General features: G+C 40.0%; 1 protein-coding gene across 1 annotated transcript in view; it reads right to left on the bottom strand.

The window, feature by feature from the left end:
* The window catches only part of LOC107584819 (PTB domain-containing engulfment adapter protein 1-like), a 43,034-nt gene that overhangs the window by 14,563 nt on the left and 5,505 nt on the right, over window positions 1–22,966 (bottom strand). The window contains exon 2 of the mRNA XM_016271587.1: window positions 3,669–3,752. Coding sequence (XP_016127073.1) covers window positions 3,669–3,752 — 84 coding nt within the window. The remainder of the gene's footprint in view (window positions 1–3,668; window positions 3,753–22,966) is intronic.

Raw genomic sequence — 22,966 nt, 5'->3', positions numbered from 1 at the left:
ACTTGAAGCAGGAGGAACCAAGCAGGACCCAGGCCACAGCCATAAAGGCGACCCACGGTGGAGCCGACGGAGGGAGGAGCCATGGAGGAGGAATGGCCGTCGACTCCAGGGGGCCGACCAATGGCGGCAGAGCAGGTGGCGGAGGAGCCCGAGGCGGAGACGGAGAGCCAACGTGCCAGGGGGATGCCGAGGATCCGGGGGGCCAGGGTGGAGCCGAGGGCTCTCGCGACCGAGGCGGTGGCAGACATCCGGAGATCCGCAGTGGAGCCGGAGCGACTGAGGACCAAGGTGGTGCTGGCGGGAGGAGGGAGCCCAATGGAGCAGGTGGGACGGAGCGACGAGGTGCAGCGATGCCCGACCAAGGTGGAGCCGGAGGGACGAGGGAGCCCGGTGGAGCTGGTGTATCGATGGGTGATGGTGGAGGTGAGGCAGCTAGGAGCCGAGGTGGAGCTGCTGGGTCTACGGGCCTAGGCGGAGTTCGGGCCTCGGAGGCTGGAGGCGGAGGTGAGGGATGCTCCAGCCATGGCGACGATGGAGGATGGCAGACCCGCGGCGCTTGCAACGTATTGATGGTGAGGGCGAGCAGAGGGGCTGCCAGACAACAGCGGTGGAGGAGGCAGGAGCGGGCGGGTGGGTGTTCATTCGTGAGCTTCCGGGCTCTCAGGGCTGCCCTTGGGGATCAGAGCCCACTCCTGGCTGGACTTGGAAACCGGAGCCACCTCAGGGCTGGACGGGACCAGCGGGGACAAAGGAGAGAGGAGAGGGGGCAAGTTGACCTCTAGATCTGTTTCCCAGTCTATCAAGTCCCCTTCTAAGTCCAGCAGTCCCAGATGTATAATTAGCTCACCCTCAGCCGCGGTGCAGTGGGCGGAGCTCCACTCTGTGCTCTCACCGTCCACGGCTTGCTCCCCTCATGGTGGGCACTGTCACCGGCTCTCGCACCTGGTCTGACGCGTGGGGCTCCAAATCCGGGGCTTGGCATTGCGCTGGCTCGTTGATTGCGGCGGTAATGGGCTCTCCGTCATCGGTGGGCTCAGGCTGATGCGTCGCACCGCGGGGAGATGGTGGGCTGGATATTGGGTCTGGAGCGGATCAGGGCAGGTGGTGGATGGCGATCTGTTTCTCGCCAGAATCCATTCCACGAAGGCGGCAAAATCCTCTCGAGGACCATCTTCGGACGACGGCACTCTGCTCGCAGTGTTCAAGCTTGCGTCATAGAATGAGCAGAGCGCGTCTTCCGGGTAGCTGGTGATGCTAGCTAACAGCCGGAACAGTCTCGTATGGTCCTCGAGAGATCTGTCCCCCTGCTCCAGCAGGAGGAGGTGGAATTCCGGGCGGGTGAAGGGATCCATAAGGGGAAACACAACGGAAACAAAAACACTGTGAAAAAAACGGAGGGTAGACACACGGAGGTAACTGTATTCGGTCGGGTCTTCTGTCACAATACGCTGGAGCAGGGGCATGAGGAAGCAAGGAGATGTGGAGATTTCACAGAACGAGAGTATTTTAATGATCCAAAGGGGAGATACAAAGCACAAGGCTGACGTTCACAACAAGTAGACCCGATCAAGGAGAAATGCACAGAAAAGAACTTATAAACACAGGACAATTACCAAAAACAGGTGCACAGAATGACTAATTAACTAAACGAGGACAGGACCAAATAAGGGAATACAGGAACAGAAACGGGCAAAACATAACAAAACAGGTTCATGATCCTGACAGCCAGGTCTGATTTGAGAGTTTTATTCAGGGGGTTTTGTTCAGTCAGGGAGATTTAAACCAGTTTAAACCAACTAAGAGCTTTCTACAAGGACTTAAAAAAAATAATATGAGCTTTTTGTTGTTACAATATAAAAAAATTAATTTACATCAAATTACATACGAAACATTTTCAAAATTTAAAGCAAGTCTTATTTTTTTTTTGGAAATGTTTAATTACTTTATGTAACAGCCACAGATTTCCTAATTCAGTTCTCATTCAGAAACTCCCGATTCAGTTAAATTCTGATTTGATTTAAATTAATTAATGTCAGAATATATCATGTTATAATGTCACCAGTCTTTCAATCACATAATCACCTAAGAATGCAATGAAACACATTCTAGGTTAACTTTTACAATGGTTTTTAGAATTGCAATTTTCAAACTTATGTTTTGTTCTATAATATGAGTCCAAACTTAGCTTTCCGACTGAACTGCAGGAATTTTTTTATGTAACCATGGATACATTCTTTAACAGGTTCAGAATATGTATGTAATGCAGACGCATGAATCATTCGAACTCATACAGTATTTCTATTTTTGCCTAAAATCTTTAATATTCCTTTTGAACCTTTTTTGATTAACACTGTGCATTCAGCAGAACTGTTTACACACAGTAAAGTGTCCCTTGCTGACTATAAAGGTCAATGAATGTGAGGTCTCACATAATTTCTAGTTTGTTAAGCAGCATTATCATCTTCTGAAAAAGAGAATCGTGTGCAAAAGTGTCTGTTTGGACTTAACAATAATTTCAGGCAAAGAGTGAATCCCAATTGAGAGCTATGAAATATTCAAAGCAACCTACTACTGCAGTGTCTGTGGCTGGAGATAAACTCGCCAAATATGGGCTGTGAACACACAAGCAAGCCCAGAGGCTCTTCTGTCATCGCCATTAATAAAACATTAGCCTAGAAGGCACACTTTCTGTGTGAAGTAGGCTCACCTGTGTCACCTATGAATCCAGGTCTGTCCGCAGGTCTATTCAAATTAGGCAAAATGCGTGTATAGGGGAGGTTTGGAATTGGAAACGAAGTGCAGAAATGAGTGCCAGAAATGAAGCATTGAAAACCTGATGTGTGGGGGTGAAACTTGAGTGTGTGTCCCATTTCAGCAAGCTTTAATTCAGGCCTGGAAGTCATTACTTCCCCGAAGAAAATGTATTGAAACAAAATAAGTCATTGTTTTTACAGGGAGCTAAAACCTCTAGGAACTGCGTCCCTTATGGTGCAGCTAAAAAACTTGGTTACACTTTACTTGAAGGGGTGTGCATAAGACTGACATGACACCTTCATAATCATGACATGACACCTACATAATCATGGCATAACACATGTCATGAATATGAAGGGTTTTTATGCATGTTTATGACAACTGTCATTAAGTGTCATTCACTCAGTTATGTAATTTTTAATGCAAAGATGACATTGTTTGAGATGTCTTTGTTATGGGCTATGGTTAGAGGTAAGGGTAGGGGTAGGGTTAGGTTAGGGTTAGGTCAAATAATGTCATATTTACATTAAAAATGACATAACTGAGCGAATGACACTTAATGACAGTTGTCATAAACATGCATAAAACCTCCTTCATATTCATGACATGTGTCATGTCATGATTATGAAGGTGCCATGTCAGTCTTATGCACACCCCTTCAAGTAAAGTGTTACCAAAAACTTAATTAGCTATCAAATGAAAAACATTTAGCTAACATGTTCTTCAAAGACTTTGGTTTCAGGTCAATTTAATGTAACAGTGAATTCTGTAGTACAAGCAGCTGGCATAAATGAACATTTGTCTTCATCAATCAGTCAGGCTTGTTGGCATATTGACAGCTGACATTGCAGGAACATCAACTCTATTCCCTTACCCTTTCTCCTGTTAAATGCCCATCAACTCTATTCCCTTACCCTTTCTCCTGTTAAATGCCCTGTTCATTCTGGAGAGTTTGACAAGCGCTTGTAAGCTGAGGAAGGACTCCAATGAGAAGCCACCTGAAGAAAAAACACAGAGAAATAGATTGATTGTGAAAAAGCAGTACTAATCTGATGAAATGTTCTTGACAAATGGTTTTTGATTTAGTCAGTAACAAAAGTAAAAAAAGACATATAGTCTATATTTACAATAAATATTACACTTTAAGGTAATACTTTAGATTAGGTAACACTATTAACTAGTTGCTTTCTAGCATGCATATTACTAGCATATTGCCTGTTTATTAGTACTTATAAAGCACATATTAATGCCTTATTCTGCATGACCATAGGTCCCTTAACCCTACCCCATACCTAAACAACTACCTTAATTACTATCAATAAGAAGCAAATTAAGGGTTTATTGTGGGAAAACTCTTAACAGTTAAAAGTGAATATGTGTTCCCTAATCTAAAGTGTTACCCAATTTAAATCCGCACAGACAATGAAAAATTCAGAGGGGAACATGAACAAAGTTATGTAGCACTATTATTTTAGTAAATTTTACTTTGACTGCAACAAACCTGGATAACATGTCAAGCTTTTGTTTAGAATAAATAATAAATCATAATTAAACAATAATAAATTATATGCCAGCAACACTGCAAACCTGCAGCTTTAAGTTTGTGTTCTTTGAATTCACCCAAGAGGTCCATCTGTGATGTTTACTGCAGATCCATTATTAGTCGTCATACAAATTCACAGGTCAGAGTTCAACAAACTTTAACTTTTTTTACATTGCAGAATGCAACACTTATCCACACAAGCTTGCGGTTTATGTCTCCAGTGTTTGCATGCATAATGAAAGTTAATAGAGGGAACAGTTTACTGTGATCACGGCTTTACACTGTGAGTAAGTACACACAAATACAGGCAAACGATTACCAATTTAAAAGTTAATCACAAGTGAAGAACTTAGTGCCCCTTGGTGACTATGGCAGAACTATGTCCTGTGGAGGTTGTAGATTCAAGCCCAGGTGATCCAGCAATTAATGAGTTACTGAGATTATAAACCTGCAATTTTATTTGCACCCTAGAGCAAGACACTTAACTGCAGGGAGAGTTTGCTACAACTAGACCCTCCTAGCCAATTAGTGCAGTATACTGTGTGTGCCATGTTTGGCTCGATCGCTCAATGACAGGAGCAGGAGTCAAGTGGCTTCTATGAAACCCTGAACAACAGGGAAACACATCAGTTCCTTTTATCAAAGTGAAAGCTATGCTCTCTATCTAAACTGCAGGGCAAAAGACCCTTAGCTCAAAATACTTCATCTTGCGCCAGCACTTCAGCCCGTCAATCAAAAATCATCCTCAGAGAAGGGAATGGAAGAATGAGAAAATAACGGAAATAGAATGTGGGGAAGAGAGAGGGCCAATTTGACAGCTTGCATTCAGGAAAGTGGCTAAGCCTGAGTTTTCTGCTTGAAGTGATGCTTAATCTTTCAGTTCTGACAGTCTTCCATTTAGGGTGAAAGTGAAAAAATTATGTGATCTTAGAAAAAATGAGAGGGAAGAGCAACATGCTAATAATATGCATGAAGTGATACATTAAAGAGGCCACTCATGCATTTAAGGAATGATTAGTTTAATGAGACACAAGGATGTAAGGCCCCTTGACTGACCATGACAGCCTATGTCTTAAAATGACACATAAAATCTCATAACTTTGACACGAGGCAGAGAGGACGTGAAGCATGGTAACCTTTCCAAGTTCAGAGGTTTAAAGGCAACACATTAAAAAAAGAGAAACTCCAAAATGAATGGCCTTAATTATTTAGGGTGCTTTTACACTTGGTTTGATTGCCTGGTCCGAACCAGTTAACCTTTCACATTATCCAAACGAATCGAACTGTGACACCAAACAAACCTGGGTGCGCACCACTGTGAAAGCCCCCGTATTTATTTTATGTCTATAGAGAAAACTCTTCAGAACTCATTTTATATTTTACATACATTTTATATAAATGTGTAAGATATCTCTCTCTAAGTCAGGGGTGTCCAGTCCTGTTCCTGGAGGGTGTAGCTCCAGCCCTAATTTAACACACCTGAACCAGCTAATCAAGGTCTTCAGGCAGAGCCCCTTTAAAAGCAAGCCTGCAAGGTTAGTAAAAAATAAATAAAAATAGGCACAACACTGCAGTGCACTGGTGAGGAGACGAGGATGAGAGTTTAAACTGAAATCTCTAATTTTTGATTGTCAAATCTGGGCACACTTGATAAAATCATTGTTGAGATGTGAAACACCAGCAGATATGAGAGAGAAATTAGTCTGTATAAAAACATTTGATGTAAGACAAAGTGACATCTAGAAAAATTAATTTTCTTTAAAATAAATGGCACTTTAAGCAAACAAATGCTGTTTCTCTGGAAAATAGATATTTTAATCAAAATTATGATGACAAAATAAAACAAAATTAAAATCGTTCACAATAAAATAAAAAAGATGCACTTTGTAAAAATAAATATGGTGAATTTTACTTTCATGCCTAATTTAAATGTTAGGATTAATGTTTGAAAAGCCGTGAGCCTACACACAAACAATGGAACTTACCATTAAAGATTATTCAGTCCATTCACCACAGTATTTTTAGCAAGTGTACCAGACTTACACAAGATATATATAAAATAATTCAGGAGAAATCCATTTCTTCAGCAAAGGAGAATTAGCTTTCTTTACAAGACCTTAACACTCAATTCAAGCCCTTTAAAATGTACTTTTATATCCGATGTTATACGAGTGTCTCAGCCAAGTGTTACACTAGCTTTTTGACAAATTGGAAATATGTGTTATCAATGAAGGATAAGGCTTTAAGATGATTTTATATATTTACAAATGATGTGACAAATGTAAAAATAATGGTTTTAATTATAGTCCTTATGCAGAGACTTACAGCTCAGTGGACTGAAACTGAAAAACACTCTTGACAAAGTCATTTAAAGTTGAGGTGTGAAACGAGAGATGGGTAACGGGGAGCACAAGAAGCAATCTCATTCCAATCATCTTCCATTTCAGGATACTGTAAGGTAAACAAGTCAATAATAATTTATCTCAAAGGGAATCATTTAAGATTTTAAAGGGAACTCCACCATTGATATGCAAGGGAATTAGGACAGAATCACTGTTTTACGGCTGATCACTGAGACGGCCTGCGATTCAGTGAGATGGGTAACGGGGAGCACAAGAAGCAATCTCATTCCAATCATCTTCCATTTCAGGATACACATCAAATCACATTTAGCTGCAGATTTTAAATGGGGCTGGAAATAAGTGTAGTGATTTCCAAGGACCAAAGTGAAATGGTGTGCACACATAAATGCACATGCCACTAACTGACAGGGATCAGATCTTGACCGGGAGAGCCTGATGTCTTGAATCTTCATGGAGTTTTAATGGGGTGCACTTGTTCAGTCTTTTCATACATTATATGCTGATTATTCGTAATCTCTGCAGGGATGGTACGCTTGCAAATGGATGATGGCTTGTATATGACGGAAGCTAAATTACTATTAACTTGCAACACCCCAGGCAAACCCCAAACTCTGCCTGTGTGTGATGAATAGACATACAGTACAGTTCTGTCTATTAAAGAATGAATGGGGCCATGTATCGTGAGATTTTGAGTGTAAACCTCCTTCCATCAGCAAGGGCATTGAAGATGAAACGTGGCTGGGTCTTTGAGCATGACAATGATCCCAAACACACCGCCTGGGCAACGAAGGAGTGGCTTCGTAAGAAGTATTTCAAGGTCCTGGAGTGGCCTAGCCAGTCTCTAGATCTCAACCCCATAGAAAATCTTTGGAGGGAGTTGAAAATCCGTGTTGCCCAGTGACAGCCCCAAAACATTACTGCTCTAGAGGAGATCTGCATGGAGGAATGGGCCAAAATACCAGCAACAGTGTGTGAAAACCTTGTGAAGACTTACAGAAAACGTTTGACCTCTGTCATTACAAACAAACGGTATTTAACAAAGTATTGAGATGAAATTTTGTTATTGACCAAATACTTATTTTCCACCATAATTTGCAAATAAATTCTTTAAAATCCTACAATGTGATTTTCTGGATTTTTTTTTTCTCATTTTGTCTCTCATAGTTGAGGTATACCTATGATGAAAATTACAGGCCTCTCTCATCTTTTTAAGTGGGAGAACTTGCACAATTGGTGGCTGACTAAATACTTTTTTTCCCCACTGTACATTTTGCTTGACTGATGGATCACACGCATGCTGATCCTTTCCATCACTCTGACTGGGCCTCCATTGTTATGCTGAGTCTTTAGCATGTGTTTGTTCTTTTATTGTTTTTTTTCTTCTACTTCCCCCCCCCCCCCTAAAAGTACTATACAAAGTAAATGTATCTTATTATTTATTAATAATAAAACATTGCCACTGCCTATTGGCTACTTTCCAGAGCACTGTACATGTTGAGCAAAGTCAAAAATAAATTTTGACAAGATTTTGACTATAAAATGACCAGATTAATAAGTATATTAATAACCTTATAAAGCTAAAATGTAAAAATCTATCATTTATCACTACAGGTTTTCTCCTTCAAGACAGAGGACAAACTATTTTTTCTGCATCGCCTCAAAAATGCATGACCTGCAGCTCTATTAAGCAAAAAAGGAGATTGCTATCAATCAGTCACGCATATATTCTTACAGTGACCGATCCACTGCAAGCTTCCAGAGAACCAGTACTACAAAAAAGAGAAGAGAGGGGTCATCCAGAGCACCTTGAGGAAGGTCTGGTCATCACTCAGAAAAATGTTCCCCTAGCAGATAGACAAGCAAAAATCAATGCAGGCTCTCACATCCATGTTGAATCCATATTTTGGATGCTGCTGGAGTCTGTGCCAGGCTTTCTTAAGAAGCTTAACCAAGACTTTTCTGGATTTTTTCAGTTAATGAGTTTCCCCATCTACGTTTTCTTGGTAAACAGCAGCAGTGCTGGTCAACCAGCATTTAAATGTATATAAAACACCCTAGACCAGGATGGAAAGTGTTTGTAGTCACTGCAGCTAGGTTACTGTATACGCTTAAATAGCTTCATCTAAACCAGATGTCCTAAATTACCTATTTAATAGAAAAAGACAAACACAACCCATGAGTTGTATGCCTAGTAAAGAAAAAACAAGTCAATAGCCATCTGTGTGTATGCATAGTTTGGCTCTAACATTTAGTTGCTACCAAACTATTAATAAATCCGAAAAAGGAGTTTTACATTGCAGATATGGAGACCAAAAGGGATGCACTGCTCCATGAAGCATATAATCTCATTATCAGGACTGTTAAGAAAGCCAATTAGGGTGTAACCCAGCAGACGGGATAATTCTGGATAAGTTGAATATGCAGCGAGATGTCCTGCTGTATTGGCAGAAACACAGAAAAGGTAATCTCAAATAGTCTTAATGAAATGCAAACTCTTTGTACAGACAGAAGCTTTTCAGGGTGCAATCCATCCTTGTAGTTTGCAAGGTTGAAATCTGCCTTTGGACGTGGCATGCAGAATATGAAGGCTTTGTTATATGAAGGAGAGGACATGATTGGTAAGGAGCATACTTAGCAAACTTGACTTATATTCAGAAAGTGACACTTGTAGTCCTAATGAACTGATCAGAGTCATACTGGCACGTTTCTAGGGTCCAAGTGTATAATCGAACACACACCAAGAGGCACGTCAGCGTTGCTCAGGTCTCATGGGCAGTGCCTACACTCGACAAGACAAAGCACCCTGGAATAATGAAGTAGGTTCATAAATCTTAGCTGGTGACATGGAGCATGTGTTAAATCCTTCAGAAAAGGTAATCTCAAATAGTCTTAATGAAATGCAAACTCTTTGTACAGACAGAAGCTTTTCAGGGTGCAATCCATCCTTGTAGTTTGCAAGGTTGAAATCTGCCTTTGGACGTGGCATGCAGAATATGAAGGCTTTGTTATATGAAGGAGAGGACATGATTGGTAAGGAGCATACTTAGCAAACTTGACTTATATTCAGAAAGTGACACTTGTAGTCCTAATGAACTGATCAGAGCCATACTGGCACGTTTCTAGGGTCCAAGTGTATAATCGAACACACACCAAGAGGCACGTCAGCGTTGCTCAGGTCTCATGGGCAGTGCCTACACTCGACAAGACAAAGCACCCTGGAATAATGAAGTAGGTTCATAAATCTTAGCTGGTGACTTGGAGCATGTGTTAAATCCTTCTTTTTTTTTTATAATTTACCTCTAATCTTCATGGCTGTTTCTGCATGATAAGGACTTCCCCTGGTGAAATGCTGCAACTTCTCCAGTCACTTAAAATATGCCCATATTTTACTGTCAGGCATTGATTTCTGAGGGGCCGTTTTCCTCTTCTCTATGTGCAGCAGTAAAGCAGCTCAAGGACAGACTAAAGCAATTTCAGCCATTTGGCTTTTTTTTCGCCAAATAAATTTGAATGAGCAAGAGGCAGCAGGAGAAAGCAAAAGCAAACTGATGAATCTGATGTTCAAGTGGTCCCGTCAAAGTTGATTGAGCTAAACACGCCAGCCGAAGGAATAACTGCTGGTTTTTATTAAGCAAAGGAACATCAAATAACGAGATGTACTGAGGTTCTCTAAAGGAGACACATTTACAGCAAGTAAATAAGGGGTGTATCGGACTTCACATTGACTAGTGTAGACATTCTACAATTGTTCTTTGCAATACATTATCAATAAAGTAAAGGATGCTTAAATAGAAATGAAGGGCAGGAATACAGATGCAAAGATACAGGACTGATACAAGTATACAAAATACAAGTTTACCTTTATGAGTCTGCAGCCCTATTTGGGCAGTAAATGTTTTACATTGGGATGTGAATTTGCTCAGCTAGTTTGTGATTTTATTGCATATCAGAAATTTGAACAGCATTGCATTGTGTGGTAATTTGTTCCCAACTGAATCATCATCTCTGAGTTTACATTGAGGATTTTGGCCTAAGGCTGCTGTCAAATCATTTGACACTGAAATGAATGCAAAAGTGCAAAGTTTTGTGAGTAACCGCCTTTAAATATGGGCATGATTTCCCTAGGTTAACATTATTGTAACTCTATTGTACAGAAGTACCAAACCTGTGATCATTGACATATTGATAACCATAGCAATGTTTTGGGATATTAACAAAAGGAGATGTATTACCATCTGGCATTTTCTATTGTAAACCACTATACAATTCTTATATAGAATATGATTAACATTTACAAGAAGATTTACAACCATATTTAGCTGCAGTGTTTATTTGTCATTGCCTGTATGAAAAACCTCCCTCATCCCCCATGAGTTTCATCACGAAGGAGCCATGCAAATATATTTTTTTCACAGTTCCACTGAGAAACAATTACATTCTGAATAGTGCTAATACCAGTGTAATATTGTCTCTTTACCGAGGGAGGGAATAAATAACAGCGCATGTCCAAGCAACAGAAGTCTTCTGAAAATCCATTTATATGCACATATAAGCTCATTTTCAGCACTGTTGATATTCTGAACCATTTCTCTCACCACAAGATACAGTTGTTTTATGATTAATCAACTAGATTGAGGTGCATATATTATATACATTTAAAAAAAATAGAGCTCAAAGAACTGCATTTCTAGAACAGAACACTAAACAGAGCATATAATCCCTTAAAATACATTGTCCCTGTAAATGAGTGTGCTAAAGATAAACATATAAAACTGTAAAAAATCTACTACTAAAAATGTACTGCTAACTCGCATCATTCCAAACTTGTGTGTTTCTTTTTTCTGTAGAACATGAAAGAAGATATTTTGAAGAATGTTGGTAACTAAACAGTTTTGTTACCTTTGACTTTCACTGTATGGACAAAAAAAAATCACTGAAAATCTCAGAATTCAGGTTAGTCAGGGTTTAGAACCACATGAGGGTAAATAATGAGAGAATTTTATTTTTGCTACTGATGCATTTAAAAAAGACTTTCAAAAGATCTCTTTCTTAACATACTTGCGAGATAAGACAGGACTAATAACATGCTTTTTAATGGCTAAGTAAAAGTGAATTAAAATCATTGTAATATTCAAAATGTTGTATCTGTGGAAAAAAATTGTGAATATACGTTATCATGAATTTCCATTAGTCCTGGAATGCACTTAAAAGATGCCATGCTAGAATGTGACTCAGGGCAAGAAACAAACAATAACAGCAACAAATGTCTCTGCACATGCTGCCATCCACTTGGCAACAATGCCATCATTACATAAAAAAAAAAGCAAATGGCGATCATTTATTATTTAGAATCTTGAATAATAAAGGGTTCCAAAAATAAGCCCAGACAGCAGATAAAAGGTGGCCTGGAAAGGCCATGCTAATACCTGGCACATCTCAGCTATAACCAGCACAAACGGTAAAGTACAGCACGTGCCTGTCTGTCACATCACTCTAGCTTGTCAAATTACAATTTAATTGTAATGTTAAAAAGTTTAACAACTTAAGATACCTTTTTTTTTTTTTTAGAAAAAACCACCAGTGTAAAAAAAAAAAAAAAACTAAACAAAACATTTTTGCAGCATATCAAAGAGCTTCTACTTGATAATTTTTTTTTACATTTACTTGATAAAAGTTGCTCAAAAACAATTCTTGGCAAAAAGAAAATATTTATGCATATATGCAATACTTTCAAAGGTACTTATCTCATTTCAAGATACTTTTATCATTTTTAAACTGGCTATCAATGGCTTACAATGGTGCCGCCTCATCAAGTAATAATTATGCAGTATTTTAAGAAATTGCTATAAGCAATGATTAGTAACAGTCACAGTATAAGTGCCAAACATATCTGAATAAGAATTCATTATTTTCTCCTTTCATCTTTTCATCACTTGTTCAAAAGTGGGAAAGAACAAGTGCTGTCATTCTAGTGAAAACAGACCGACAGAAATTAGTTTTACATTCAGCAGATGACCCTGCCAATTAAACTTAAACTTTTTAATCCACAAATATATTATTCACAACTATTTTGAATTGTATATAAACACTTTATATACTGTATTTTTTATACTATTATGAACAGTCAAATTCAATTAAATATTCAATTTTATTTAAAATAAAATTCCAAGGTGGTCGGTAGGTTCTCAAATGAATTAGTGAATCCTTTTTTGTAGTAAATGAATCATCTGAATGAACTGATTCAGTAAAATGAAATCAAAATGCTTCATATGGACACAAAAGTGTACAACTGTGCTTGTACATGCAAATATGCAACATGCAGAAATGAGATGTGCTGTAAGGGTTTAAAATGAGCAGTGCCAACTGTTGTTGTGATTTTCTGGAGGGGTTGGGTTTTGGGGAGGGGGAGTGGAAACTAATAGGTTTAAAATTATATCCATCCATCTTAGTTTGTGCAGCACACCTATTCATGTCAACCCAACAGCCATGTGGATACCGGTTCATAAATGATCTTAATGCATCATGTAGCTTTTTAATCATGTTTTCGTGAACGATGCTGGTTTGATTTTGCACTTAATGAGGGTTACTGTATAATTCATATAATCCAAAGCAGACATCATTTCTTAATAGTGTGCAAGATATTCTGTCCAACCAATGCATTTTTGTCCACATAAAAGTTGCATTACTGGGTAAGAAACAAAGGCAGGCTGTGAAGTCAATGCCAAATAGAGACCAGAGCATTTGCCAGCCACATAAAGGGCTGTCTAATGCACAAGCACACACACATAAACATTTTGGCACATATAAAGCAGGGGAAAGGACATAATGACAATGAACCAAGCCAGCTCAAGTGCTTCACAGCTCACATCAAAAGCAACAGCTTTTATTTAGACACTGCCATAAAGCCTCTGCTTTAGTCCTGCCTAATGCAGATATACCCAGGGCAAGCATTTGTTTGAGGGGTAAGTATGCCACCAGTAAATTAGAATGTCTTCCAGAATCCAGACCAGATCCTCTTTGGCCCCAATTCAGAGAAGACCCGGAGGGAAGAAAAGAAAGCTGTGCAGTCAACAAAAACCAAACACAACAACCAAGCTTCTGTGTGACAAAAGCACATGTACCTAACAAACGGAGTACTACATAGACTTGATTATGAATACGGACAATAAAACTCCATGATTAAACTAACTGGGGAGTCTTGATAGACAATGGTGAATGGGCCAGCTAAACAGAGGGTAGAGATATATTTATGGCTCTTTCTCTCTAGAGCAGGTCTGGTACAGGAGAGATAAGACACCTCTTCCATGCCCAGGTAATACAAAACACCTGTAAAGTCACCCTGTGGGCTGTTCAATGGATTAGGGTTGGAAAAAAAACCTGAGAGTTACAATATGTCTAAGTCATTATTGACTAAACACACCAGTGGTTACATAAACAAAGGCAGCAAGCACTGGAATGTACAGTGCAGACTAGAATGTGCTTCTCTATGGGCGAATATACCTGGATTATTAGTTAGTCTGCAGAGTTTAGAGTGCTTCATTGTTTTGGTAATGTGGCATAGTAGTTAAACATGTGATCTGGCAACTGAAGGCTCAAATGGGTGATCCCAGAATGCAAAAAAAAAAGATGTTGGTAAGCAAACAGTTTTGTTTACCATTGACTTCCATTGTATGAACAAAACGGACACATAAATATTTCTAAAAATATCCTCTCATAAGTTCTGCAGAAGAAACTAAATCATGTTTGGAATTATAGGAGTGTGAGTAAATGATGACAAAATTATAATTTTGGGTTAAATATCCCTGTAAGACTGCCAGTTGTATTTTTAAACATCTTTAGGTTACTACAGCATGTGTCATAATAACAAATGTCATAGTTGTATAGAAAACATAGCTAGTTTCATCAAACAATGGTAATGAATGAGGGGCCATGCAAGGCTATGCATCTGTTCTTTTATATGTATATGATCTTTGATTGTGGATGGAAAACTTGTTTGCCTTCAAATATTCCAAGAAATAAAAAATCCAGATAGAATAACGTAACTCAGAGCTGAAAAGTGCACATTATGCAGATCATTTCACCTGCTATCTAAAGGCAACCATTACATTTTCATAATAGTCTATTGTATGATGGATTCACTCCACAGCTGGCTCTTTATCTCCACATTTTTCCCATAATATCACATTGACGGTCTTCTTTTCCCTGCTTTTCCATTTCACATTTACTGTTCACCTCATAGCATTCTGTCTCTGTCTGCTTCTTTCTCTCAAAGCATAAGATAACACTCTGTCTGAATATTGATTACTCATATAATGGAAACACAAACTACACCAGAGAAATATGAATGGAAACCGGGAAACCCCAAAAGACGTGCAACTTGCTGCACTGTTCAGGATTTACATCTCAATCTCATACACTGACAGGCAAACTCCTGCATCTGAAAATTAGAAATGTATGAAAAAACAGCTATACATTTCATTACAAATCCTAAACAATGCATTATTAATGATTTCAACACCGAAGTTGAACACATTGCAGCTCATAACTCTTATTTGAATTGCCTTGAACTTGAACAGAATGTCAACAGTCAAAACATAGTGGTAGGTTCACTTGGACTGAACCCTGGCTTGTAAATCACTGTACTGTGCTGCAAACCTAAAGTCTTCAATCAGACAGAAGAGTAAAGGTCTGATTTAACCTTAAAGGGACCTTACCAAAAGCCCACAGTCTATTAATGGACTAATCTTGATACATATCACACAAAAAGTACTTCCAAAATCGTTAGATTTAATCAGATTGACTGGCATTATGCCTGAACATGATGAGTAATACCCTACAGTACTCAAAGGAAAAATTGACCCAGTAAAGACATGTGACAGTTGCCTCAACAACAGCAATGCAAAATATATGCCACGATACCCGAAATGCTGAGAGGGATTTTTGTTTTGCTAATCTAAGCCTAAGATTCCACTTCTCCTTATCCCCAGAGTGCCCTTTCGAACGGTCTCCCCCATTGCGTTAACACGCTATTGGGAAACTCCTGTTTACTCTGATACTGAAGCCTGATTTGTTCAAGTTTTGTGTAGCTGCACAAACCAATGGCGCTCTAACCCGCAGAAAAGGGAGAAGCCAACCGCTATATAAGTCGGCTCAGAGCACCATTTCATCAGAATTGTTCTCCTTCAGCGACGAGATCATCACTTCGCTGACTCTGCAATCAAGAAGCCGAAGAAGCTCTGCTCAGCCTGCTGCTTGCCACCATAGAAGGAGCCCTGGCAGAGAAAGACGCGAGAAGCTTTCCCCTGTGGCCATCTGGCGCTTGAAAGAGCAAATATCTACGCAAATTTCCGCGAGCGTGGCTCCTGCGTCGCCTGCCACGCAGAGGCTGTGCTCACTGAGACTGTGTGCTCTCGCCCTTCTCCGCTTGCAGATCGCCTTCTTTCATGAAGGCGGTCCTCCCTACTCTGCTCTCCCATTTCCTCTCTCCCCTAGGAGAAGGATCAACGCCCCTTGTCGGCTGCAAAAGGCCAGATCGCGGCTGATGACTCCATGTCATTGACGTGTCAGACGATGAAGAGTGGGAGTATTCTGTTGAAGAGCCTGAAACCCCTCCCCTGATGCAATCAACACAGCCCAGCATGGACAGAGAGCTGATCTGCGTTCTGACAAAGGCTGTGGAGGATTTCGGCCTGGCTTGGTCGGCTACAGAAGAGCCTGCACATGGCCTCCTTGATGAGTGGTACCTGAAGGGATGGCGTCAACAGTCCTGCAACCATCGGCCTGCTCCATTCCTGCCGGCAGTTCACGAAGAGCTCACCAGAACGTGGCGTGCCCCCTACTCGGCCTGTGTTAATTGCTCTACATCTACCGCTCTCACCACTGTTTTTACGGCGCTGAAGAAAGAGGATACAGCAGGCAAAGTACAGCAGTACAAACTTTGCTTGCAAAAGGAGTCGTGGAAACAGTGAGTCAGGTTTTTACAGCTGCTACTGCCTCATTACCAAAAAAAAAGGGCGGACCCATTCTTGATCTCAGACTGAACCGTTCGCTTATGAGATGGCCGTTCAAGATGTTAACTTTGAAGCAGATCCTCGCAAGGACTGGTTTTTGTCAGTGGATCTGAAAGATCCTTACTTTCACATCCAGATAGCCCCCATAACAGACTGTTCTTAAAATTCGCATTCAAGGGAGTAGCCTATCAGTACACAGTCATGCCATTCAGACTGTCTCTGGCCCCACGCACTTTCATGAAGTGCATAGACGCAGCTCTTTACCCTCTGAGACAGATGGGAATCTAAATTCTGAACTACCTCAACGATTGGCTGGTTTTAGCCAGATCAGAATGGGAACTCATTGCTCACAGGTCGCTGCTGCTCAGCCACCTAGAGCGCCTTGGGTTGAAAATCAATCTAGTCAAAAGTTTTTTGTCTTCCAGACAGCGAGTAGTCTTTCTGGGGACAATTATTGTCGCCCAAATGCGGGCATGGATTACATCGGAACACTCCCTGACTATTCAGTGGCTAGTGGCGTCACTCAAATTAGGGACTTCATGTCCCCTAAGGGCTTTCCAGAGGATGCTCAGCCTCATGTCGGCCGCCTCCTCTGTGATTTCTCTGGGGCTAACCCAGGGGTAACCCACCGCTGCATCAGAGCCGTGGCCCCTTGGAAAACTTCACACCTGTTTCAAATGGGTTCTCCAAAAAGAAGGTAGCTACGACAGATGCCTCCAACTTGGATTGGGGAGCTCTGTACAAGGGCAGACCGGCGTTCTGCTTCTGGTCAAACCTGGAGCAGTGATTACACATCAACTGCCTCGAGATGATGGTGGTTTTTCTGGCCCTAAAAACCTTCCTGCCAGCCTTAAAGGGGCACCATGTGCTGGTCCGCTCGGACAACGTGATGATGGTAGCCTACATCAATCACCAAGATGGTCTTAGGTCATGCTCCCTTCACAGGTTGGCTTGACGCCTCCTGTTATGGGCACAGGGCAAACTCCTCTCACTAAGAGCAGTTGATGTGCCAGGCAGACTTAACCAAGGGGCAGACATGCTGTCCAGAGACAATGTATTTCCAGGAGAATGGAGATTACATCCACAAATGGTTCAAATTATTTGGTCTGTCTTTTGGAGGGTAGAGGTAGACCTCTTTGTCTCAGAAGACAACTCTCACTGCCCAATTTATTTCTCGAGACAGCGAGATGCCCTGGCCCACAATTGGCCCAGCGCTCGCCTATACGCCTTACCCCCGATTGCCCTGCTTCCTCAAGTCATCAGACATGTCAGGGAAGTCATATGCTCAGTCCTCTGGGGCCCCACTCTAGAGGAATCAGATATGGTTCCCTGAGTTGATCCAGCTGCTATCGGCAGCCCCTTGGCCAATAACATTGAGGAAGAACCTGCTCTCGCAAACGAAGGGCATGATTTGGCAACCCCGGCCAGAGTTGTGGAGCATTCATGTTTGGCCCCTCGATGGGAGCCTTTGCAGCTCCCCGCAAGTGTGGTGAATACCCCATCTACAAGACACCTTTATGCCCTTAAATGGTCAGTCTTCTCTGACTGGTGTACAGCATGGAGCTTGGACCCATCCTCTTGTAATGTGTCCCACATGCTAACCTTTCTACAAGAGCTGTTGGATAAGGGGCACACCCCCTTCACGCTCAAAATCTATGTGGCAGCTAACGCTGTGAATCATTATCTCGTGGCTGGCAGGTCAGTCGGCAAGAACTACCAGGTCATTAAGTTCATTAAGGTATAATTTTTGGCTCATGCCTACAGGAATCCTCAGTAGAATGCTTCATGGCTGGGCTCGCAGGGCGCTTCGTTCTGCACTTGCTTATAGCAATGCTCTATTGAATGCGTTCCCCATAGCGCAATGAGACGCAACACTCATTCCCTTATCTCAGGAAACACTCCGGTTACTACAGTAATGTAACCTTGGCTCCCTGAGATAAGGTAATGAGTTGCGAAAGTTGCTGTGCTATAAGGCTGCACGCGAATCAATGACTGTCACGTCATTCGAAAGATTCTGATGAAATGGCACTCTGAGCCGTCTTATATAGCAGTAGGCTCCTCCCCTTTCGGCGGGCTAGAGCTCCATTGGTTTGTGCAGATACACAAACGTGAACAGTTTCCCCAAAGCATGTCAACGCAACGCTTGTTCTCTTATCTCAGGGAACCAAGGTTACTTTAGTAACCAGAGCGTTATGCTTCCTGTTTTCTCCTTGAGAGGAAATGAGTGCATTCTAAAGGAGGTTATGGGCGTCTCCAAGAGCAAAATAGACTTTGCTGGCAAAGTGTACAATGTTATTTGGACCACACCCAGAGAGACACTCCCAGGAAGTCTCAGGGTGGACACAGGTCTCCCTCAGTCTCTTCCTGCGCACATTCTCAAGCAACAATACCATATGCCTTTCATCTCGCCCAGCTTGTGTTCCTCCAAAGCACCTCTAATTTTTAAAAAACTCACCATGTTAGCTCTTTGTCAGACTTAATTTAATACCACTTCTACACCGATCTGGATTTAGTTTGACAGTAAATTCTCATACTTCCTTTGATGGACTATTTTTAGAACTCTTAAGGCTTTGTTCAGAAAATATAATTTTTTTTTTTTTTTTGGGAATACTTTGATGCAAATCCATTTAGTTTTTGGTAATATAAACAGTAATCAAATAAATAAAAAAATAACAGCAAAATCATCACATAACAGTGCACAATATTGTCAAGGCTGTGTCCAAATTAGAACCATCAACTATTTTGGTAACTAAGAAACTGGTTAATTATTTTGTCAATTAGCCTAATCAAATAATCAGGCAATACTTATAAAAATAAAAATAAACAAATATTAAAAATAGACTTAAGTGAACAACAACATTTTATGCTTTGCATTTTAAAGAATGAAAAATTCTTTGTTAGAAGACATGTGGCAATAATGTTTAGATATTATAAAAATAACACATCTTATGGTATACACATAATGCACATAATGTAACCGTTTATGACCTGAAATGTGCAACGTCTAGTATTTTTTAATTACTTGAAGTAGATAAATTGTAACAGAGTTTTTTTAATCAATTATTCATGCCCTAGTCCAAATACACTAACTTATTTTTGCTCACTCTTTCCTTAGCGAACTATATGATGTTCACTGCCTAGTGAGTAGCGAATGAGTTAACAGTTTTGAACACACACTCTTAAAAATAAAGGTGCTTCACGATGCCATAGAAGAACCTTTTTGTCTAAATGGTTCCATAAAGTACCTTTAACATCTGAAGAACCTTTCTGTTTCACAAAAGGTTCTTCGTGGCAAAAGAAGGTTCTTCAGATTACAAAAAGGTAAGAAAGAGATGGTTCTTTAAAGAACCTTTGACTGAATGGTTCTTTGTGGAACCAAAAATGGTTCTTCTATGGCATCGCTTGAAGAACCTTTTGAAGCACCTTTATTTTTAAGAGTGCAGTAAACATGAATATGTGTAAAACACTGCCGCTCAGGAGTTCAGCAATGCAGTGAAATGTCATATCAGACTACAGGGACACATTCCCAGACTTCCTCCTCTTTCCAAACTGACTCTCAGTTGTTTTATGAAAAAATCTCTTGTCGTTGTTATTAGCAACCCATGTACATACACCATATATTGACTGAACAAACGGATCAGATTTCACTTGCAAAATGACAGTGCAGACAGTGAATACATAAACATCAGATTTGAAAAACAAAAAGGATTTGTGTATAGTGTCAAAATTATACTTTTGTTTTCATTGTCCCTAATGCTTTTAGAAGCTAATCTACTATCTGTCTACTAACCCATCACCATCAAAAAAGACCATTTTATTCCCAGTGCCTTGAGCTGCTATATACTGATATCTTCTTAATATATACCAATGCTATAGTAACAAAGCTTCAAAGAAGGATTTCTGCCAATTTACTGAGGGGAAAATTTGTTAATTAAAGGGATAGTTCACCTAAAAATTAAAATTCTGTCATTAATTACTTACCCTCATGTCGTTCCAAACCCAGTAAGACATTCGTTCATCTTCGGAACACAAATTAAGATATTTTTGAAATCCGAGTCTTCAGACCCTCCATAGACAACAACGCAACTACCACATTTAGGGCCCAGAAACATAGTAAGGACATCGTTAAAATAGTCCATGTGACATCAGTGGTTGTAATTTTATGAAGCTACGAGAATACTTTTTGTGCTCAAATAAAACAAAAATATCGACTTTATTCAACAATTTCTTCTCTTCCGGTAAGTCTCCGGCTCCGCCACCATTCACGAGAGTACCATGACGCATGCGTGTGATCATGCTGACGCTGGAGCTGGCATTCTGACATAGAACACGCTGCGGCTTGTTTTCAAGCAGAGGAATGTGTCATGGTACTCTCGTGAATGGTGGCGGAGACTGACGCAGAAGAAAATTATTGTTGAATAAACTTGTTGTTTTTGTTTCCTTTGCACACAAAAGTGGTAGTTCTGTTGCTGTCTATGCAGGGTCAGAATCAGCTCTCGGATTTCATCAAATAAATATTAATTTGTGTTCCCAAGTTGAACAAAGCTCTTACGGGATTGGAACGACAAGAGGGTGTGAAATTAATTACAGAACTTTCATTTTTGGGTGAACTATCCCTTTAATACACACAGATAAAATAAATGTTTCTTCAAGATCTTGGTTAAGAAGCATTATCAAAAATAACACAACTGTGTAATATATCATGTTTATTCAGGTAACATTTAGCCATCAGAAGGCCAATACAACAATTTCATGAGGGTTAATGAGTGTCAAAATGCTTTATTTGCACTGAAGACAAGGCAGTTTATAAATCATGTACATTTTGTTGTGACCATGAGCTATTTCATTTTTGGGTGAACTATCCCTTTAATACACACAGATAAAATAAATGTTTTCTTCAAGATCTTGGTTAAGAAGCATTATCAAAAATAACACAACTGTGTAATATATCATGTTTATTCAGGTAACATTTAGCCATCAGAAGGCCAATACAACAATTTCATGAGGGTTCATGAGTGTCAAAATGCTTTATTTGCACTGAAGACAAGGCAGTTTATAAATCATGTACATTTTGTTGTGACCATGAGCTTTGAACTTACTTTCACATAGTCTTTGACAGAATTATAGTGCTATAACGACAGCCCTATGATAGAACTGGGGACATTTCTGGAACACACTCACAATATTGTAAATCTACCGCTCAAAATAACTGTAAATTCACGGTGGGGCATAACACATCCTCCTGAAGAATAAATGCATGAAATCATCCAGCCCATACCAGCTGTTCACTCCAGTGTGATCGGTCATAGGATCGGTCACAGAAAACAGAAAACTAAAGACGGAAAATGACAGGTCCTTCAGACCACTTGAGGCACAATGGGATGTAATGAAATTGGTCTCTTTTCCCTCATTCAGATGTGTGAATCACATCCAAATGACTTTTTCATTCAAGCAATTAAACTAATCCTCACAGCATCTCTGTGTCTTCAGCTAAACAATCATAACAAGGCAATTAATCAGCATGTACATAAAAACCACAGTAGTGCTCTCCCAAATCATTACCAAAATGATGAGTGAATATACAATGATTCATATTATTCTCATAACAGACTCTGCCTGTTTCTGAAAATAAATAAATATATGAATGCATGAGGAAAACAATAAATGGATTAGTTCATTACACATTAAAATCATTTACTACTATCATTCCAAACCCTTATGACTTTCTCTTTCTCACTTGGAACACAAATATTAATGAACTGGCCAGTTTTTTCCATAGGGAAAGTAAATGTGAACTAGGTCTGTCGAGCTTCAAAATAACAAAAAAGCACTATAACACTAGTTAATATGATTTATGCACTATATACTGAAGTATTCTGAAATCACTAGCCAACTCACCAGCCAGTAGAGTGCTACAGGGATGATGTTTTTGTAGGCCAAACCCTGGGAAATCACATTGCTTTTTAATGAGAATCACTTGCCATCAGTACAGTATACAGTAGTGAATGAAAGGGCATGAGATGATATTATCATGCATGATTTTCATTATTGGAGTGATTTGACACCATATGCGGTAAGCATAAGCATGTTTACCATCAAACGTTTATTTTTAGTATTCATTTTGGCTGTATTTGGAGTTTGCAACAAAATGCTCTTTTATAATTAAAGTCACAATGAATTTTGCGATAAGAAGGATTATGGCACTACTCTTTTATTTGTACAGTATTCATTGTAAATCATTAAATATTTATTTTGTTTTGGCTACATTAGGTTCTGAATGACAGGTAACTTTATAA

This window comes from Sinocyclocheilus grahami, unplaced genomic scaffold, assembly GCF_001515645.1.
Source record: "Sinocyclocheilus grahami isolate Dianchi unplaced genomic scaffold, SAMN03320097.WGS_v1.1 scaffold63.1, whole genome shotgun sequence".
In the NCBI taxonomy this organism is placed as follows: domain Eukaryota; kingdom Metazoa; phylum Chordata; class Actinopteri; order Cypriniformes; family Cyprinidae; genus Sinocyclocheilus; species Sinocyclocheilus grahami.
The sequence above is the reverse complement of the archived record's forward strand: the minus strand, read 5'-3'. Positions and strand labels throughout refer to the sequence as shown.